This window comes from Cavenderia fasciculata, assembly GCF_000203815.1.
Source record: "Cavenderia fasciculata unplaced genomic scaffold Scf_Dfasci-G-b-126g04.f1-5, whole genome shotgun sequence".
Classification (NCBI taxonomy): Eukaryota; Evosea; class Eumycetozoa; order Acytosteliales; family Cavenderiaceae; genus Cavenderia; species Cavenderia fasciculata.
The window spans coordinates 49,381-64,252 of record NW_004457715.1 but is presented as its reverse complement, the minus strand read 5'-3'; the positions used below and the strand labels follow the sequence as shown (position 1 = coordinate 64,252).

At 30.6% G+C, this 14,872-nt stretch overlaps 8 protein-coding genes and 1 non-coding gene across 9 annotated transcripts; 3 read left to right on the top strand and 6 right to left on the bottom strand.

Moving 5' to 3' along the window:
- Positions 1-622: 622 nt before the first annotated feature.
- On the bottom strand, positions 623-1,720 carry DFA_02036 (uncharacterized protein; the record flags this gene model as incomplete). The annotated part of the gene is made up of 4 exons (XM_004357464.1): positions 623-735; positions 761-931; positions 1,427-1,482; positions 1,554-1,720. The coding sequence occupies 4 exons, from the start codon at positions 1,718-1,720 to the stop codon at positions 623-625; spliced, it is 507 nt and encodes a 168-aa protein (XP_004357521.1).
- Positions 1,721-2,168: 448 nt separating this feature from the next.
- Positions 2,169-4,149, top strand: DFA_02035 (uncharacterized protein; the record flags this gene model as incomplete). The annotated part of the gene is made up of 4 exons (XM_004357463.1): positions 2,169-2,179; positions 2,399-2,457; positions 2,654-3,421; positions 3,530-4,149. 4 exons carry the CDS (start codon positions 2,169-2,171, stop codon positions 4,147-4,149), a joined length of 1,458 nt encoding a protein of 485 aa, XP_004357520.1.
- Positions 4,150-4,365: 216 nt separating this feature from the next.
- Positions 4,366-5,796, bottom strand: DFA_02034 (uncharacterized protein; the record flags this gene model as incomplete). Its single annotated transcript, XM_004357462.1, has 1 exon — positions 4,366-5,796. One exon carries the CDS (start codon positions 5,794-5,796, stop codon positions 4,366-4,368), a length of 1,431 nt encoding a protein of 476 aa, XP_004357519.1.
- A 542-nt stretch (positions 5,797-6,338) lies between these two features.
- Positions 6,339-7,454, bottom strand: DFA_02033 (uncharacterized protein; the record flags this gene model as incomplete). The annotated part of the gene is made up of 1 exon (XM_004357461.1): positions 6,339-7,454. The coding sequence occupies one exon, from the start codon at positions 7,452-7,454 to the stop codon at positions 6,339-6,341; it is 1,116 nt and encodes a 371-aa protein (XP_004357518.1).
- A 522-nt stretch (positions 7,455-7,976) lies between these two features.
- Positions 7,977-10,854, bottom strand: DFA_02031 (uncharacterized protein; the record flags this gene model as incomplete). Its single annotated transcript, XM_004357460.1, has 6 exons — positions 7,977-8,117; positions 9,129-9,303; positions 9,711-9,804; positions 9,868-9,924; positions 10,231-10,582; positions 10,747-10,854. 6 exons carry the CDS (start codon positions 10,852-10,854, stop codon positions 7,977-7,979), a joined length of 927 nt encoding a protein of 308 aa, XP_004357517.1.
- DFA_02032 lies at positions 8,982-9,052 on the top strand. The gene has a single exon. It is a non-coding gene; the product is annotated as a tRNA-Pro (tRNA).
- Positions 10,855-10,947: 93 nt separating the features above from the next.
- Positions 10,948-11,903, bottom strand: DFA_02030 (uncharacterized protein; the record flags this gene model as incomplete). The annotated part of the gene is made up of 3 exons (XM_004357459.1): positions 10,948-10,980; positions 11,062-11,553; positions 11,622-11,903. 3 exons carry the CDS (start codon positions 11,901-11,903, stop codon positions 10,948-10,950), a joined length of 807 nt encoding a protein of 268 aa, XP_004357516.1.
- A 115-nt stretch (positions 11,904-12,018) lies between these two features.
- On the bottom strand, positions 12,019-12,877 carry DFA_02029 (uncharacterized protein; the record flags this gene model as incomplete). The annotated part of the gene is made up of 3 exons (XM_004357458.1): positions 12,019-12,348; positions 12,478-12,658; positions 12,840-12,877. 3 exons carry the CDS (start codon positions 12,875-12,877, stop codon positions 12,019-12,021), a joined length of 549 nt encoding a protein of 182 aa, XP_004357515.1.
- A 560-nt stretch (positions 12,878-13,437) lies between these two features.
- Positions 13,438-14,621, top strand: DFA_02028 (uncharacterized protein; the record flags this gene model as incomplete). The annotated part of the gene is made up of 3 exons (XM_004357457.1): positions 13,438-13,920; positions 14,003-14,140; positions 14,568-14,621. The coding sequence occupies 3 exons, from the start codon at positions 13,438-13,440 to the stop codon at positions 14,619-14,621; spliced, it is 675 nt and encodes a 224-aa protein (XP_004357514.1).
- Positions 14,622-14,872: the final 251 nt, after the last annotated feature.

Genomic DNA, 14,872 nt, shown 5'->3' with positions numbered 1-14,872 from the left:
AATAATAATAATACAACAACCAACTCTTCATCTACTGCCAACTACGTCGACAACAAATCAAACCGATCAACTAACAAGTACAAATGAAATCATAGCAAGTTATAGTTGGAAAGATCTATTATTTTATAATAGTACAACACAACATAAAACAAGATTCAACTGCATCAACCAAGTTACCATTTGAGAGAGAGGTGAAAAGGCGTCTTGTTTTGGGTCGGCTGCAATCAAAGAGATTGAATTTTCAAGGGACGGAAAGTACATGTTGGTTAATGCAACCAACAAGGTTATCCGATTGTACTCACTCGAAGCATTTGTAGTGGTCAGAGAATACCGGCCACGACAGTGTCAACCGTTGTGCACAATGGAAGAAATGTTGTTTCTAACAACTCTGAATACCTAGTTGCAGGTATGCAACACAAATCAATCAATGCATAGTATATTTTGTTGGAGTGTTTCTGGTGGTCTTGTAAAAGATCTCGAAGGTCCAAAATAAAAGGTTTTCAATTTATTTGTGTAAGTCTAAATCAAATCAAATTTAATTCAAACTATTAAATACTAATTTAATTTAATTTATTTATTATTGATAATTAGTTTAACTAGTATTATTTATATGGTCAACTATTTATACAGATACTTGGAGTGCATTTACACCAGACTTTTCAGAATTGGAGGAAAATGAAGAATATCGAGAATTAGAGGATGAGTTTGATACAAAGTATTCGGATGATGAAAGTACTGCAACAACAACAACATATCAAACCACCATTGGTAATGGAATCATTGGGTAAAGGAGGTTCAATGTCAGCTAGACCAAGGCAACAAATCATCGAACAAGATGATGTAGATATTGAAACGTTTGCACCAATAATACCAGAGTTTGGTAGTGATGAAGAAGAAGAGGAGATTTTATTTTTAGAACTGTTCCTGAACCCTATAGAGAGAGAAAGAGAGAGATATTATAATTAAAATATACTTTTATATTTCATTTTTTTTATAAAAGTGTGTATTATTTTAAGTATTTTATTCAAAATATCTCATCGGGCGAATGGACATTGCTTGTGAGATCACTCCGTTTCGCAGCCATTCCTGCCATGGTAGGAATATTCTCAAAGAATGCAACCATTGTCTACTCCGATTAAAAAAAAAAAAAAAAAAAAAAGGATTGTTTATCAAAACATAAATTTATTATGATTAACAGTTTGTTTGGTTTCTGTTCAAAAGAGCTCTTTGCACCACCTTCATTTTTATCAGACGGTCTCCCAACGGTGTTAAAATAAAAAGGGAATTTAGGGTTATGTTATCGTAAAACGGAAAGGAACTTCACCAATATTTTTCAAGTCCAATCCATAACCAGCCCAATATTCTGAAATGTATTCAGTCGTTTGGGGGTACACTCTGAAAATGTGGGTTCCAAAGTGGGTTACACTATACTCTGACTCGGCGATTCTGTCTTGAGTATCATTAATGATTGTCAATCTGGTCCTATAAAAACAAAAAAAAGTAAAGAGAGTTAATATTAATCATAATAATAAAGTATAAAGGGAGATGCATACTTGTCGTAAGAGTAGGTTTTAATTTTTTTCATTTCTTGACCAGGTTGGAGAGTATAGGGACCATCCAATATGTGTCCAGATTCTATAAGGGCCTTCTCATGATGAGCTTCCTTGTTATATGGAATTTTTGGTATTTCTTGTTCTTGTTGGTTGTTTTCTTTCTCCATTTATACTAGTTTGTTTATATAAGTATTATATTGAAACTCTGATCATATGGTAGTTCTTCCTTAAATAGTTTGTGAAATCACAAACAAAAAAAAAAATTGTTTTGGTCAATTTACAAAACTCTGTTTGGTCAATTTACAAAACAATCTGTTCAGGTTGAGGGGATAATATTTAAGAATGAAGAGATCCTCCAGATTTGTAAATCAACCAAAAAGTACGTGTTTATTGCATATATGCCGAAAATGAATGATCTCTTATGGGGGTATGTCGCCATGGCAGCTAGCGCTAGAATTCGATCTAGATAATCGGAACCACAATAATTTTTTGTAAAATGTGAAGTGAAAAGAGATCGTTGTTTATTGCAATGAGTCAAGAAAGAATGATAGTCAAATAAAAGAGAGATGGATGTATTAGATATTAAAGCTAAACCAAAATTAGACAGCAGGATATATGTTACAAATGTAAGTACTTTTAGAAAGCATGAATGAATGAATAAATGAATGAATAAATGAATCACCTCTATAGATAGATAACGTGATTAACGCTCTCTCTTTCTCTTTTTTTTGATAACATACAAAAGTAGGTTATTATTCAATCAGTATTTAGTAATAGATATTTATTATCAAAGATACTATCAAATATACATGATATATCTATATCTAGTTTAAAATTTAAATTAGCTCTAGACCAAAGAATATGTTCTCGTCACCAACCAGTCATTTACAAATACAACCAAATAGTAAATATTGAATGGATACTTGGTAATGGTTATACGAATCTATTACACTACAAACTAGATAGATGTGACCATTTAAATGAGTTGGGGTACCCCAACTTTCCGATACAGTCTCTGTTACTAGCCAAAGATGATAGACGTCTATCTACAAGACTGATCAAAAGACATTGTATACAATGTACCAAACCATTTTCATTAGTTGACGTGGTGGCATCATGTCTTGGTGGTGATTTGGAGATGGTTAAATGCATCATCAAGGAAACAGCACAAACGACGGAAGCCCTCGATGGTGGAAAAATATACCTTTTACGTGATGCCATTGTAAATGCAATGGAGTCGGGATCATTGGAATTGGTCAAGTACCTGGACGAAAACATTGAATCATGTAACATTGCTACCGAGTGGAATCGGAAGCCTGGGGCAATGTGTCGATCACAAAGCCTACAAGTAATCGAATACTTTCTCAGTCGAGTCGCCACTGACCCCCTTGCCGTCGATGCAAAGTGTATCGATGGGATATCTATTCTTTGTTCTTTGGATGTAGACCTCATCAAAGAATACCTATCTCATAAATCAACATACTTTGCTGCTGACAGCAGTATGGACAAGATTGAATTTGTATGGTCGGTTGTATACTTTTTAAATCCTTTCCAACGTCCAGTACCGTGCATGCCAAATGGAATGACGGCCAAATCAAAAGGATGTGATTCTATTTTTGAAAAGATTGGATCGATTCTTCCATACATTTTCAATCGGTCATCAGAACAAGCACAAATATTACACAACAAAATAACAAATTTAATCATGACACAAAACAATAACAACCTCTGCATCATCCCATCACAATACCAACCATTATATAATATGCTTCTGGCATTGGAGATATTGGCACAAGATAACAATAATGCAAAACTCAATTTGAAGCAAAGAATACACTCGGTTGCTATTCGAGCAATCATCGAGCTTGGTGTGACTAGTAAACCAGTACTTTAATACTTGGTTGGCTTGTGTAAACTGGCTAGCCTGAATCTGCGCGATTCCCACCTCTACGTCTCTATTTTTGTTTCCTCTCCAGCAACTCTTGAACAAGTCAAGGTATTTGAAGAAATCGACCCGTACTCGTTGCGACAGTTTTCACCATTGTCGGTGGATTTATTCCACGAGGATGTATTTGCCTACTTTGTCGAAAGAGGAATCATTACCGACGAGATGATCGAGGATATATTGGTGACAAATGCCAGTGTCATAGACCCCGCGGCGCTGCTGTATTTTGCCAAACACAAACCAGAGTACCTCAAACAACTTGGTGACTGGGAGCTGAAGAATGCCTCAAACATGGAAATCGGTGCAAAGGTGCTTATCCACCGCGGTAGAAATCACCCAACAAAGTATCAAGAGACAATGGATGGTATAGAGACGCTTTGTTACATTGGCTCACCAACTGATAACTTTATGATTAAATATTTGGTGGAAACCAAACGATGTTGCGATCTCTATGCTCTGGGAGGTGCAATCATTGCTGGTAATTTTCAACTATTCGATTATATAGCATCGATTAAAGATCCCAAACGAATTGTTTCGAGCAAACCACCACAACTTGGTGGTGTAAAGTGGTTCCCTCATCAAAAGATTGAACGTGTACTTGACAATCTCATCGGACAGCTGTCATTCCAAAAATGTGTTTGGTGCATCTGAATGAATCCTTCCTCTCAAAATTACAACATAATATTCCACAATTTAAAAATACCGATTTAACATATTATTTTAATAGAATTAAATAATAATTATTATTATCACAGAGTTGAATAATAATCAATATTGAATCAACCAAAATCTATAAATTTTATTTCTATTTCAAATAAAACAACACATTTTTTGTTAATAATATTATTTAATGGTTGATTGAGAGATTCATTTTTTTTCAGTGATTGATAAAGTCATTGAAGAGAATTGAATATTTAAATTATCCTTGTTGTTTTCCTTTAATTTACCAATTGAAGTAGATGAGGATTTTGTATTGTTGTTGATGAAATTGTTGTTAACTATTCTTTTTGTTGGGGTGGACCATTTTGGTAGAGATTCAATGATTACATTTGATGGGTCAACAAAGATACCATGGTTTGGAGGACATGAAAAGTAATAATGTCCATTTTCAGTACCATCATTTATACCTTTTTTATCAAACAATTCAATTCCAACGATTGGTGTCTTTAAATGGTCTAGATCTCTTTTAAACCCATAGAATCTAACTGTTCCTTTACCAAGATGTGGACTATCTGAAATTGAAACACGACTACCTACTAGAATTGGTTGTGGTCGTTTTGGAAATTCAACTGATTTGGTTGGTGTAGCTTTTTTAATTGGTTCAGGAACCCAATCATCTGAATGGTCAGAATCATCAGACTTTTTATCTTCATCTTCATATTCATATTCTTCATCTTCTTCATCATGATTAAAATCCAAAATCTTGTTTCTACTAAATGGACTTGGTAATTGAACCAATTCACTAAATGATTCTTCAAGTAGATTGGTGGAAGGTCTATGTTTGTCTTGAATGGCTGGAGATTGTTTTTCAATGACATAGTCTACACAGTCATCAACCTCTAGGATATCCAACATATCATCATATTGATCGATATCCTCTGGAACATAGACCTTGTTTCTCTTGCAATAGGCATAGAATATGTCTCTACCAGTATCTGATTTGATAAACTTGAACATTTGTTTGGTGAGTTTTTCATAGACTGCAAATCTTTCTTCCAATTTCTTATACTTTTCCTTGTTGTTTTTTAAATCAGATGACAGCTTGGAGTTGTTTTGGTCAATTTCATCGGCTATATCTTTCCATCTCTTACGATCATTCTCTAATGATTCAGTCATTGATTCCAACTTTTTCTTTTCAGCCGAGAAATGGTTGATACGATCCTCCCACTTTTTATTGTCATTGTCCAATTTTGATGATAGCGATTGGATCTTGTTTCTTTCCATCTCTAGTTGTTGTGACATTTCAATTGACATTTGTTGGTTCTTGGAATTTTCTGTCATGAAACGTGCCCTCTCTTGTTTGACTCTATCCATCATTTCCATCATTGACTCTCTATCTTGGTTTAATTCCTGAACCATCTCTTGATACTTTTTCATTTCTTCACTAAAATATTTTGATGTCTCTTTGTATCTTTCAGACTCTTGTGTCACTGTTTTAATTCTGGCTTGTAGTTGTTTAAAATTTTGCAATTGAACTATAATATCTCTTCTAAATCCAACATGAATGTATACACTTGATCTTAGATAATGAGAATTTAAAAAATAATCTATTGGATTTTCATTATCTTCTTGTTGCATTTTGAAAAAATTAATAATAATATTATTGTTACTTATTATTTAAACAAAATTAATAATGACACTAGTAGAGTCCTGTTTCATGTTGAATATAATACCAAAAATTATTCATAAAAATTTAATTGATTGATCAAACCATCCCATTTGGAATACCCCCACTCTCCAGAACCAAAATGATTTGATGATCAAAACCACCATTGCAAAATGCACCATTTTAATTCCAAATCTAGCCTAGTGCTTAGTGTTGTTGTTGTTGGTGGTTTTTTACAACAAACTATCCCATCAACCACATAATAAATCTCTATTTCAACAAAATGGTTTCATTTCCTTGTATACTCTCAATATACGATAGTGAACACCAAAATTGTGCAGATCATCATACTTTGAAAAATTTTGATTTGATCAAATCATTCTTGTATGCTCCTACATTGTGATCTAATTAATAAATAAATAAATAATTCTCAATTATATATTATTAAAATAATTATAAATAAAAAGTAAAATGAAAATTATTTATTTATTTATTTCTATTTCAATTTAATATTTTAATAACAAATTTGAAGAGAAGATGAAACTTTTGAAAAGTTTGATGGTTCAGATAATAAAGAGACTTTATCATATTTCGCAAAGACACCATGTTTTTTAGTACAAGTAAAATATCTTTTACCTTGGACTGCACCATCATTTTTACCAGCAGCTGTATCCAATTCAACTCCAACCCATATACCTTTTTCAAATGATACCTTTCCAATAAATCTAACAATACCTGATCCATGCGCAATTAGATCATGAACAAGTACAATACTACCAATTTTAATGTCTGATTTTTTATAAAGTTGATCATTTTGATCTAAAAATGGAGTATACTGTTTCATATCTCTTTGTGGTACGGTTGATTGACAATAACCATAAAAAGAGGTGCGTCCAGCTGGTGTTTTAATAAACTTGAACAAGAGTTGACCAATATTTTGAAATTTTGAAAATTGTTGTTTTAAATCATTATACTTTTGTTGGTTGATTTTTAAATCAATTTCCAAATGTACTTTGGTTTTGTTGATTTCCTCTACCATTTCTTCTAATTGATTTCTCTTTGATTCCAGTGATTGTACCAATTTTGAAAATGATTCTTTTTGTTGTTGATCTTGTAAATTGGCTCGTTGATCTGACTGTTGTTGTTGTTGTTCTAGTTTGTGTTGCATTTCAATCAATTGAGATGTTACTCGAATGTTTTCTTTATCATTGTGTAACTTTTGATTAAACTTTACTAGTATTTGAGAGACCAATTCGTTATCTTTGCTTTGAACCGATTTTGTTAATTTGCTCCTTTCCTCTTTTAACTCTGCCACTTGATCCATCATTGATTGTTTTTCAAGTGTAAATTGATCAACCATTCTCTTTAAGTTTTGGTTGTCTTGACAGAGTTGGTGGCGATCGAGAAAGAGTTGTCGACGTTCTTGGTAAAATTCCTCTTGGTTTCTTTGGTAATCTTTGATCAAGTTTAAAGATTGGTCAAAATCATCCTTTTGCTTTACTAGGCGTGATTGTAAGCCCTTAAAGGTGACTAATTGTTGTATTAATCCTTCTCTAAATTCTAAATGTAATATTTCATTATTGTTTGAATTTAATGATTCAATGTAATAGTCTATTGTATAATTATCCATTGATTTAATTATTAATTAATATTAATATTATTGTTTTTTTTTTATGAATGAATACAATGAGTAATGAGTGACATTGAACTATAGTCAAATCACCAAATTATTTGTGGTAATTAAATAAATATAATAATTTGAACAGGAAATGAAGTGAACCACACCACCAATCAAAATGTTAGTGTGGTGGTGATTATTTTTGATGGTTGATACATTGATGTGGTATGATCAAAAAAATGTTCATGAACCACATGTATTGTTGTTGGTATTGTTGCTGTTGTTGTTGTGAATCTCTTGACAATCCAAGATTTATTATTAATAGGTATTTTATAGTGGATGCATAAAGAGAAAGAGATTCTCTGATAAATTTCATCAATGCCCAATAGTTGCTCCTATTTATGGATATCAGAAAAACACATATCCAGGATAAAGAAGCAACTATCGAGCATTAACGAAATACTTGATGTTGAAGTCAATTTGTCACTTTACTTTTTAATACGTGCTTTACAAAAAAATTGTTATATTTGTAGACTAATTTTCTTTTTGTTGAATTAGTTGTTCCTCTATCACTGTGTTTATTGGTTTGAATAAGTTTAGTACATTTATCACTGTCAATACTTGATTTTTATATCTATTTAAATATACCTTTGCAATCAACAAGTTAACACCAAACTAAATTATAATTCTGATAAACCAAATTGAAAATTCATGACAAATAGTAGTGTTGTTAAAATCTGTCTGTACGGAAATGACTGGATAAGTGGAATGATAGAAAACACTTTAATAAATAGCTGATTTCTATGCACATTAAAAGAAGTGAACCGAGGATTTTGTGACAAGTATGAAAAGAAAAAAAAATGAAAAAAAATAGGCTGATTAACAGGTAGAGCCTTTTGATTATAATGCTTAATATAAATTTATATTAGTTACCAAAGAACAGATAAGAAAAAACCATTAGTTAAAAATAAAAATGAAAATATTCATTCTATTACAGAAAGATTTAATGTGCTTTGGTATAACAGAATCAGAACGATAAATTGGGTAGAAAAAATGATTTTAGGGAAATTAGGATCCTAAACTATAGGGCTAAAAATTGAAATTGAAAATGATAATGATATAAAGAATTGAACATGGGCACACTGGACAAGTTGTGGCTTTCAGTGAAAAGAAATATTGATAAAATAGTTGAAGATAGTTGATGATTGAGTTAAGTTCAATAGTGTAATTCTCTATTTTTATCCAAAAATTTAGTACTCAAAAGTTACAAAGTTTTATTAATTAAATATTGTAATTGAAATAAAGATCTCATGTATCCAACAACGAGATGAGACATTGTTGGAGACATCTAAAAATTTGTGTTTTTTTTAAAGTAATTTTTTTCCTGTTCTCTCCTATCGGGAAGAGTAGTACTCAGAAGTTACAAAGTTTTATTAATTATACATTTTAATTGACCAGCAAGAAATAAAGATTATCTCAAGAAGAAAGTAAAATTTGGTTCAAATTCCCAATTTCATAATTATACTACAACAAAGTGTAGGCTCCATAGTTGAATGGTACAATACTACCTTTGGGTGGTAGTGGTCTGGGTTCGATTCCCGGTGGAGCCCCATTTCATTTTTAGTCAAAATTTTTTTTTTTTTTTTTTTATTGATTTTTTATTGTTGATAGTTATATAGTAGTTACAGACAGTGGATAAAAGATTGTATTTTGTACAGCATCATCGTAAGCCCCTTGATTTTTAAATTGTACAACAGCGACACCTGGATCGGCAGGGGTCTTTCCAAACATACAAGACGATTGAATGTCGCTTGCATTAAAGGATGATAAAATGGTTCGTTTGGACGAGGCAATGTGGGTGCTGCAAAAAAAGACAGTGTTTGGTAGACAAGGGTCAATGAACCGGAAAGAGACCATGACATGTTGACCAGATGAATTGAGTTGCTTACCATCAAAGCTAGCAATCAAGGTGCTTTTCATTGCGTGTGATGGTACAGACAACATATAATACACTTCTTCAGCGGATCTTTGGATACGTTCAACATTTACAGGTTTCTTTTGTTTGAGAGGTATATAATAATAATAATAATATATAGATATATGAATATATATTGATAGTAATGATGACTTTAGATTAGATTGTAAATGATTATTAATTATAGTAATAAAAAGATGAATTAATGTTTATTGATTTCATTGGTCTTTTAGTTTGTTGTTCGAGACGACTAACCGACAATAGTTTAGTCGTTAGTATTTTATCCAGCATACTTTCTATATTTGGCACCAGGATTAAGTATGTTGATAATTAGATGAAATATCATTGATTTACAATCTGAATCTAGCATTCTCCCTTCATTTTTATCTTTATATTTATAAATCTATATTTTAATTTCAAGTTGTAAATTAAAATCCTTTCTATAATCACCATTTCTGCTTGTATAAAGAAAATGATATTTCTCTTTGGTTGCAAAAGAATAAATCTCTAAAAATAATTTAAATTGAATTGTCAGTGATAACTCTCCATAAATTATTTTTAAAGTCTCTGTTGGTATATTTTTAAATAATAAAACATAATCTAAATTACCTTTTCTTATGTGTGATGATGTGTCTTTCCATGATTGAGTACTAATAATAATCTTGGTTGAAAAGTGTCTTTGAATCTTCATGAGTTTGGTAATACTTGGCCTTTTAATTCATTTGATAAATCATCAAAAATAATCTGGCGCTACTTCTTTTTTTGATGATGATTTCTCTGTAACCGTATTATTGGTCAATATTAATGATCTACCCTTTTCATTTGGTTTTACTTGTAAACTTTGAACAAATGCTTCCAACACATTTGCCTTGTCATCATAAATACTTGTAAATGCCATAAATGTTATTCCTCTTTTATCCAAATCTTTTTGAATTTCCAACCAACTATGATCATTGTGAACTGTCGCACAAAAAATTAAAACATTGGTTTGTTTATTAGTACATTCATCTATAATCTTTTTAATAACAACAGTCTTGCCACTATTCTTTGGAGCACATACCAATATATTTGCATTTAATTGATTAAATAATTCTGATCCTTTTACATTTTTTGGTGGTTGTGGTAATTTGATTGGTTCCACAATGACATTATTGATTTTTGTTAGCTTTATCATTTTATATATAATGGTTGATTTAAAATTGGGTAAAATTGAAATACTGCTGTAAAATTCCAATTCATTTCTCAAATAATGGTTGTTTTGATCCACACATTCAAAATAATAAGCTCCTTGAATATTTGTTCCACTTTTGTTTGTAAAATGTAACTTACAATGGTTGTAGATACACTCAGAAAAGAATAAAGGTTGTTGTCACTTATCAATGAAGTTCTAATCATGTACTCCGATCCTTGAGCCAAATTTCCATTTACACCAACCATTTTTAATGTAATAAGATTTGGAACAAAATCCAAATTAATTTGAACCATCAACCTTCCATGATCACCAGGAATGATACCACCAATTGGATTGTTTTAATAATTGTCTGTTTGTTGAATTTCATTTTCCTATATTATTTAATAATAAATAAATAATATTTACATTAATGTCAATCCATTTGAAGTAATAACTAATCTTCTTTTACATACCACTGTTGATTGATGGGTAAGATTGGTTGCTACACTTAAAAATGCAATAAAATCCCATTTAACCTCTCCTAGATTTAAATCAATACCAGAAACAATATTTTCATCTAGAATACCAAATGATCCATCATCAAATCTATCCAACCAACACCAATTATAGTTGTGGATATTTGGTGTTTGAATGGTTGAATCTATCAATTTGTCTCGCAATGCTTTATAATCATCATTTAAACCTGTGTAATAATCATACTGCATTCTCCTAGTATTATTAATATTGGTATAGAAATGTTCCAAATTTGTTGAAGCCACATTGTTGTTGTAGATGGCAGAGTTTGCAACTGAGGCAGTAACAAATAAACTATGATAAATTCTTTCCAAAGTAATACCATTTAGTCTATTTAATCTTAATGATACCGGCTGATTTGTACCTGTAAGTGATGCTGTTACAGTACAACAATAAGGAATAAGTAAAGAGAAACCTTCTGGACTTGCAATCTTTTGTTGTAAATTTTGATAATATCATATCTCTTTTCAACTGCTAAATGTATTTCCATACCTTGTACATTGGGTCCAGCAGGAGCTGTTAAAGCAACTGGATTTGTTTGAGGAGTAAGAGAGGCATCTGCACCAAAACCAATATTTGGTAATTCTGACCAAACAAATCTAACCAATAATGTTTCATTCAACATAATATCCTTGTCCAATGATAAAATGGATTCGTATAATTCGTTGAATGGAATAGTTACATTTAAATTAACTGCTGTATTGTTTGCATTGCCTGAAGACAAATAGTCTGGTTCAGTAAAAGCTCTATCACATGAAGTGCCATCATATCTTGGATTCATATTTACCAAAGTATTGCATGAATAGCAAGGAATATATGTTTGATTTCCTGTATTCACTGCAGAGTTGTATGTGTTGAGTGTATCTTTTAATTTTTTGTTGATATTGGTCACCATTTTAGAATGTAAATGAGAGTTTGTATGATCCATAATAATGTATCTGTCTAAAGAATGGAATAAAATCAGTAAATACAAATCCAAACTTTGCATTGGTTGCTGGCAATGTAAATGTAAATTGAAACCATGACCTACTTAGATTAAATGCTTTGGTTGGTGGTATTTCAAATATAGTGTCATTTCCTCCTTGATAAACTGTTGTTTGAGTTGCTCCAGCTTGAGGATATACTCGAGTGTATTCATATTGTGGTCCTGATCCAACCATTTGTCGATAATCAAATTGATTTGAAATTGCTTGTTCCATTTTTTTAATTCTATATATTCTATAGGTCTAAAATTAAATTTCATCAACAACTGTTAATGATTCTTTTTCTTTAACCAATAAATAATTTATATATTCTCTTACCAATTGTGAGATGTCATTAAGTTTGAATAAAATCAATGTCAGATTGATATTTACACCATTTAAATTTACTTCATTTCCATCTTGATCTGTCAAATAAATGGTAAAGCTTGTCTTTGTGTTTGATACCAATTGTTTACTATATGATTCGACATCATAGTTTTGCCAATGAATATTTGAAAAATCTGCATTACCAGCTGCAGAGTAAACCTCTTGTAATATATCATCATCTCCATTACTACATAAATCTGAATGAATAAATAAAACATTATCAGATTGTAAGTTGATTACATTGGTTGATTCCAAAATATTATTATTAAATTTATTTGTTGAATCTTTGTTAAAACCTAAATGACGATATAATTGATTAGTAAAAGAAAAGATATCTCTTGTTGATGCACATGTAAATATATATTTACCAGTATTGGTTGTTGTGATGTTGGCCAACTGATTGCATATTTCACATTGTTTGGTGACAATGCATTCAATTGCTTTTCCAATGTGTCTTGTAATGATTTTCTTGAATAATTACCAACAGGAATAGAAATAATAGTTGATTGATCATCTTCTATCAATTCAAAAGTATTTAATCCTCTTCCAACTGTATAAAATGATTTTGGTATTGTCGCTTGTAACAATGCAACTCTGTCAAACTTGTCCTGTGGATAATAAATAATATTATATTTAAATTTAGAATTAGTACCACTGATTCTATTGTGTGAATTTATATAGAATATGTGTAATCAACATACTTTTATCTATAATTAGTAAAACATTATTATAAAATTATTAAAATTTACTAGTAGTGTAAAAAGTATTATAAAAGTAGTGTAAAAATAGTAATATAATAAATTACTCTATATATATATAATAAAGAGAATGGATCAATTGTAAACGATGAAGTTGTAGAGAAAGAGATAAAACAACAACCTATAAATAGTATTAAAGAATCAGATATTATAAAGAATAAAATGATTATGAAGTTTTAAATATAATTATATTGTATAATAATACAAGATGATGATTGGAGGTAAGAAGCAAAAACAGAGACCATTAAGAGGAAAAAAAGATAAGAGAGGAAGACGATACATACAGCATGGAGTAGATAGAGTTTACATTAGATCAAAAAAGAATGATAAAAAGTTGATTAGAAAGTTGATTAGAGAAGCATTAGAGGATGAGAAACAACAGCATCAACAACAGCAAAAACAGCAACTCTCTAAAGAAAGTCCTGTATTGGCTTGGTCAAATCCAAATCAAGTAGAAATGATTAAATCAATACAGGGCACCAACTTTAGAGAATCTTTACTAAAGAATCAACAAGAATTGGATAAAGAAACAAAGAAAAAGATTATTGATCTAACAAAAGATGATATTCAAGTAAAACAAGAGATAAATACAAGACAAATAGATGAACAATTACAATCAATGATTGAAATGCAAAATCAAATTAAAGAAAAGAATCTTTTGGAATTGGATAGCTTAATGAAAGCCAATCAAGTAAAACAGGAAGAACCACCCAATATACAAACAGAACAACAACAAATAATAGTTGATCAAATTTTACCAAATAGTTTAATAGAACAATCTAACAGCTACAAATGATTTGGTAAAAGAGTATTTAAATTCAACAATGTCCTCTACTAAACTATCTACAAATTTAGGAAATGAATTAAAAGACATGGTAAAGAATCAAAGAATTAGTGTCATTGATTTAATTGTATCATTTTCTCAAGATTTAAAAAGAAACAAAGATTGGTAGCGGAAGATCAAATAAAGGTCTTTATGATAGCGAGATTGAAAGAATAATGAAACATATCATAGAAAGGGATTTGAAAGAGTAATAGCAATTGATCAATTAAATTTATGGAACCAAGAAAAGATGTAATTTATTATGAATATGGATCCACACAACAAACCAGGAAGTCATTGGGTTGCCAGTATACATTGATGCAGATAAAGATAAATCAGTAGAATATTATGATTCATTTGGGCCAAGACCCAACAGATGATTTTATGAAACAATTAAAAGATTTAATAGATGAAATTGATCCAGATTATTATTTAAAAATAAAATATCTTTATTTCATTTCGATGTACCTACGATTTGAATTTGTTTGTTAATTGGAATTAATTATTTATTTTAGATGATGAGAAGTAAACACAAAGAGAATGAATTTAAATTAAAAGTTGTTGAATGAAGGAATGAGGGTCATTCCTTAAATACCATGTGATTATTTTCAATCAATGCAAATTAGCCGAGCCAAGTTACAATAATGATTTATACTTTAAAGTTATACTACTGCTGCTGCTATGTACTGTTTACAAAATATTCAACGATTCATGGTTGTTGGCATTAATCTCAGTAACCACTTCCAATTTTAAGAAAATGATTACATCAAATCAACAGTACATAGCAGCAGTAGTTGGGCATTAAATTGAAAAAGTGAAC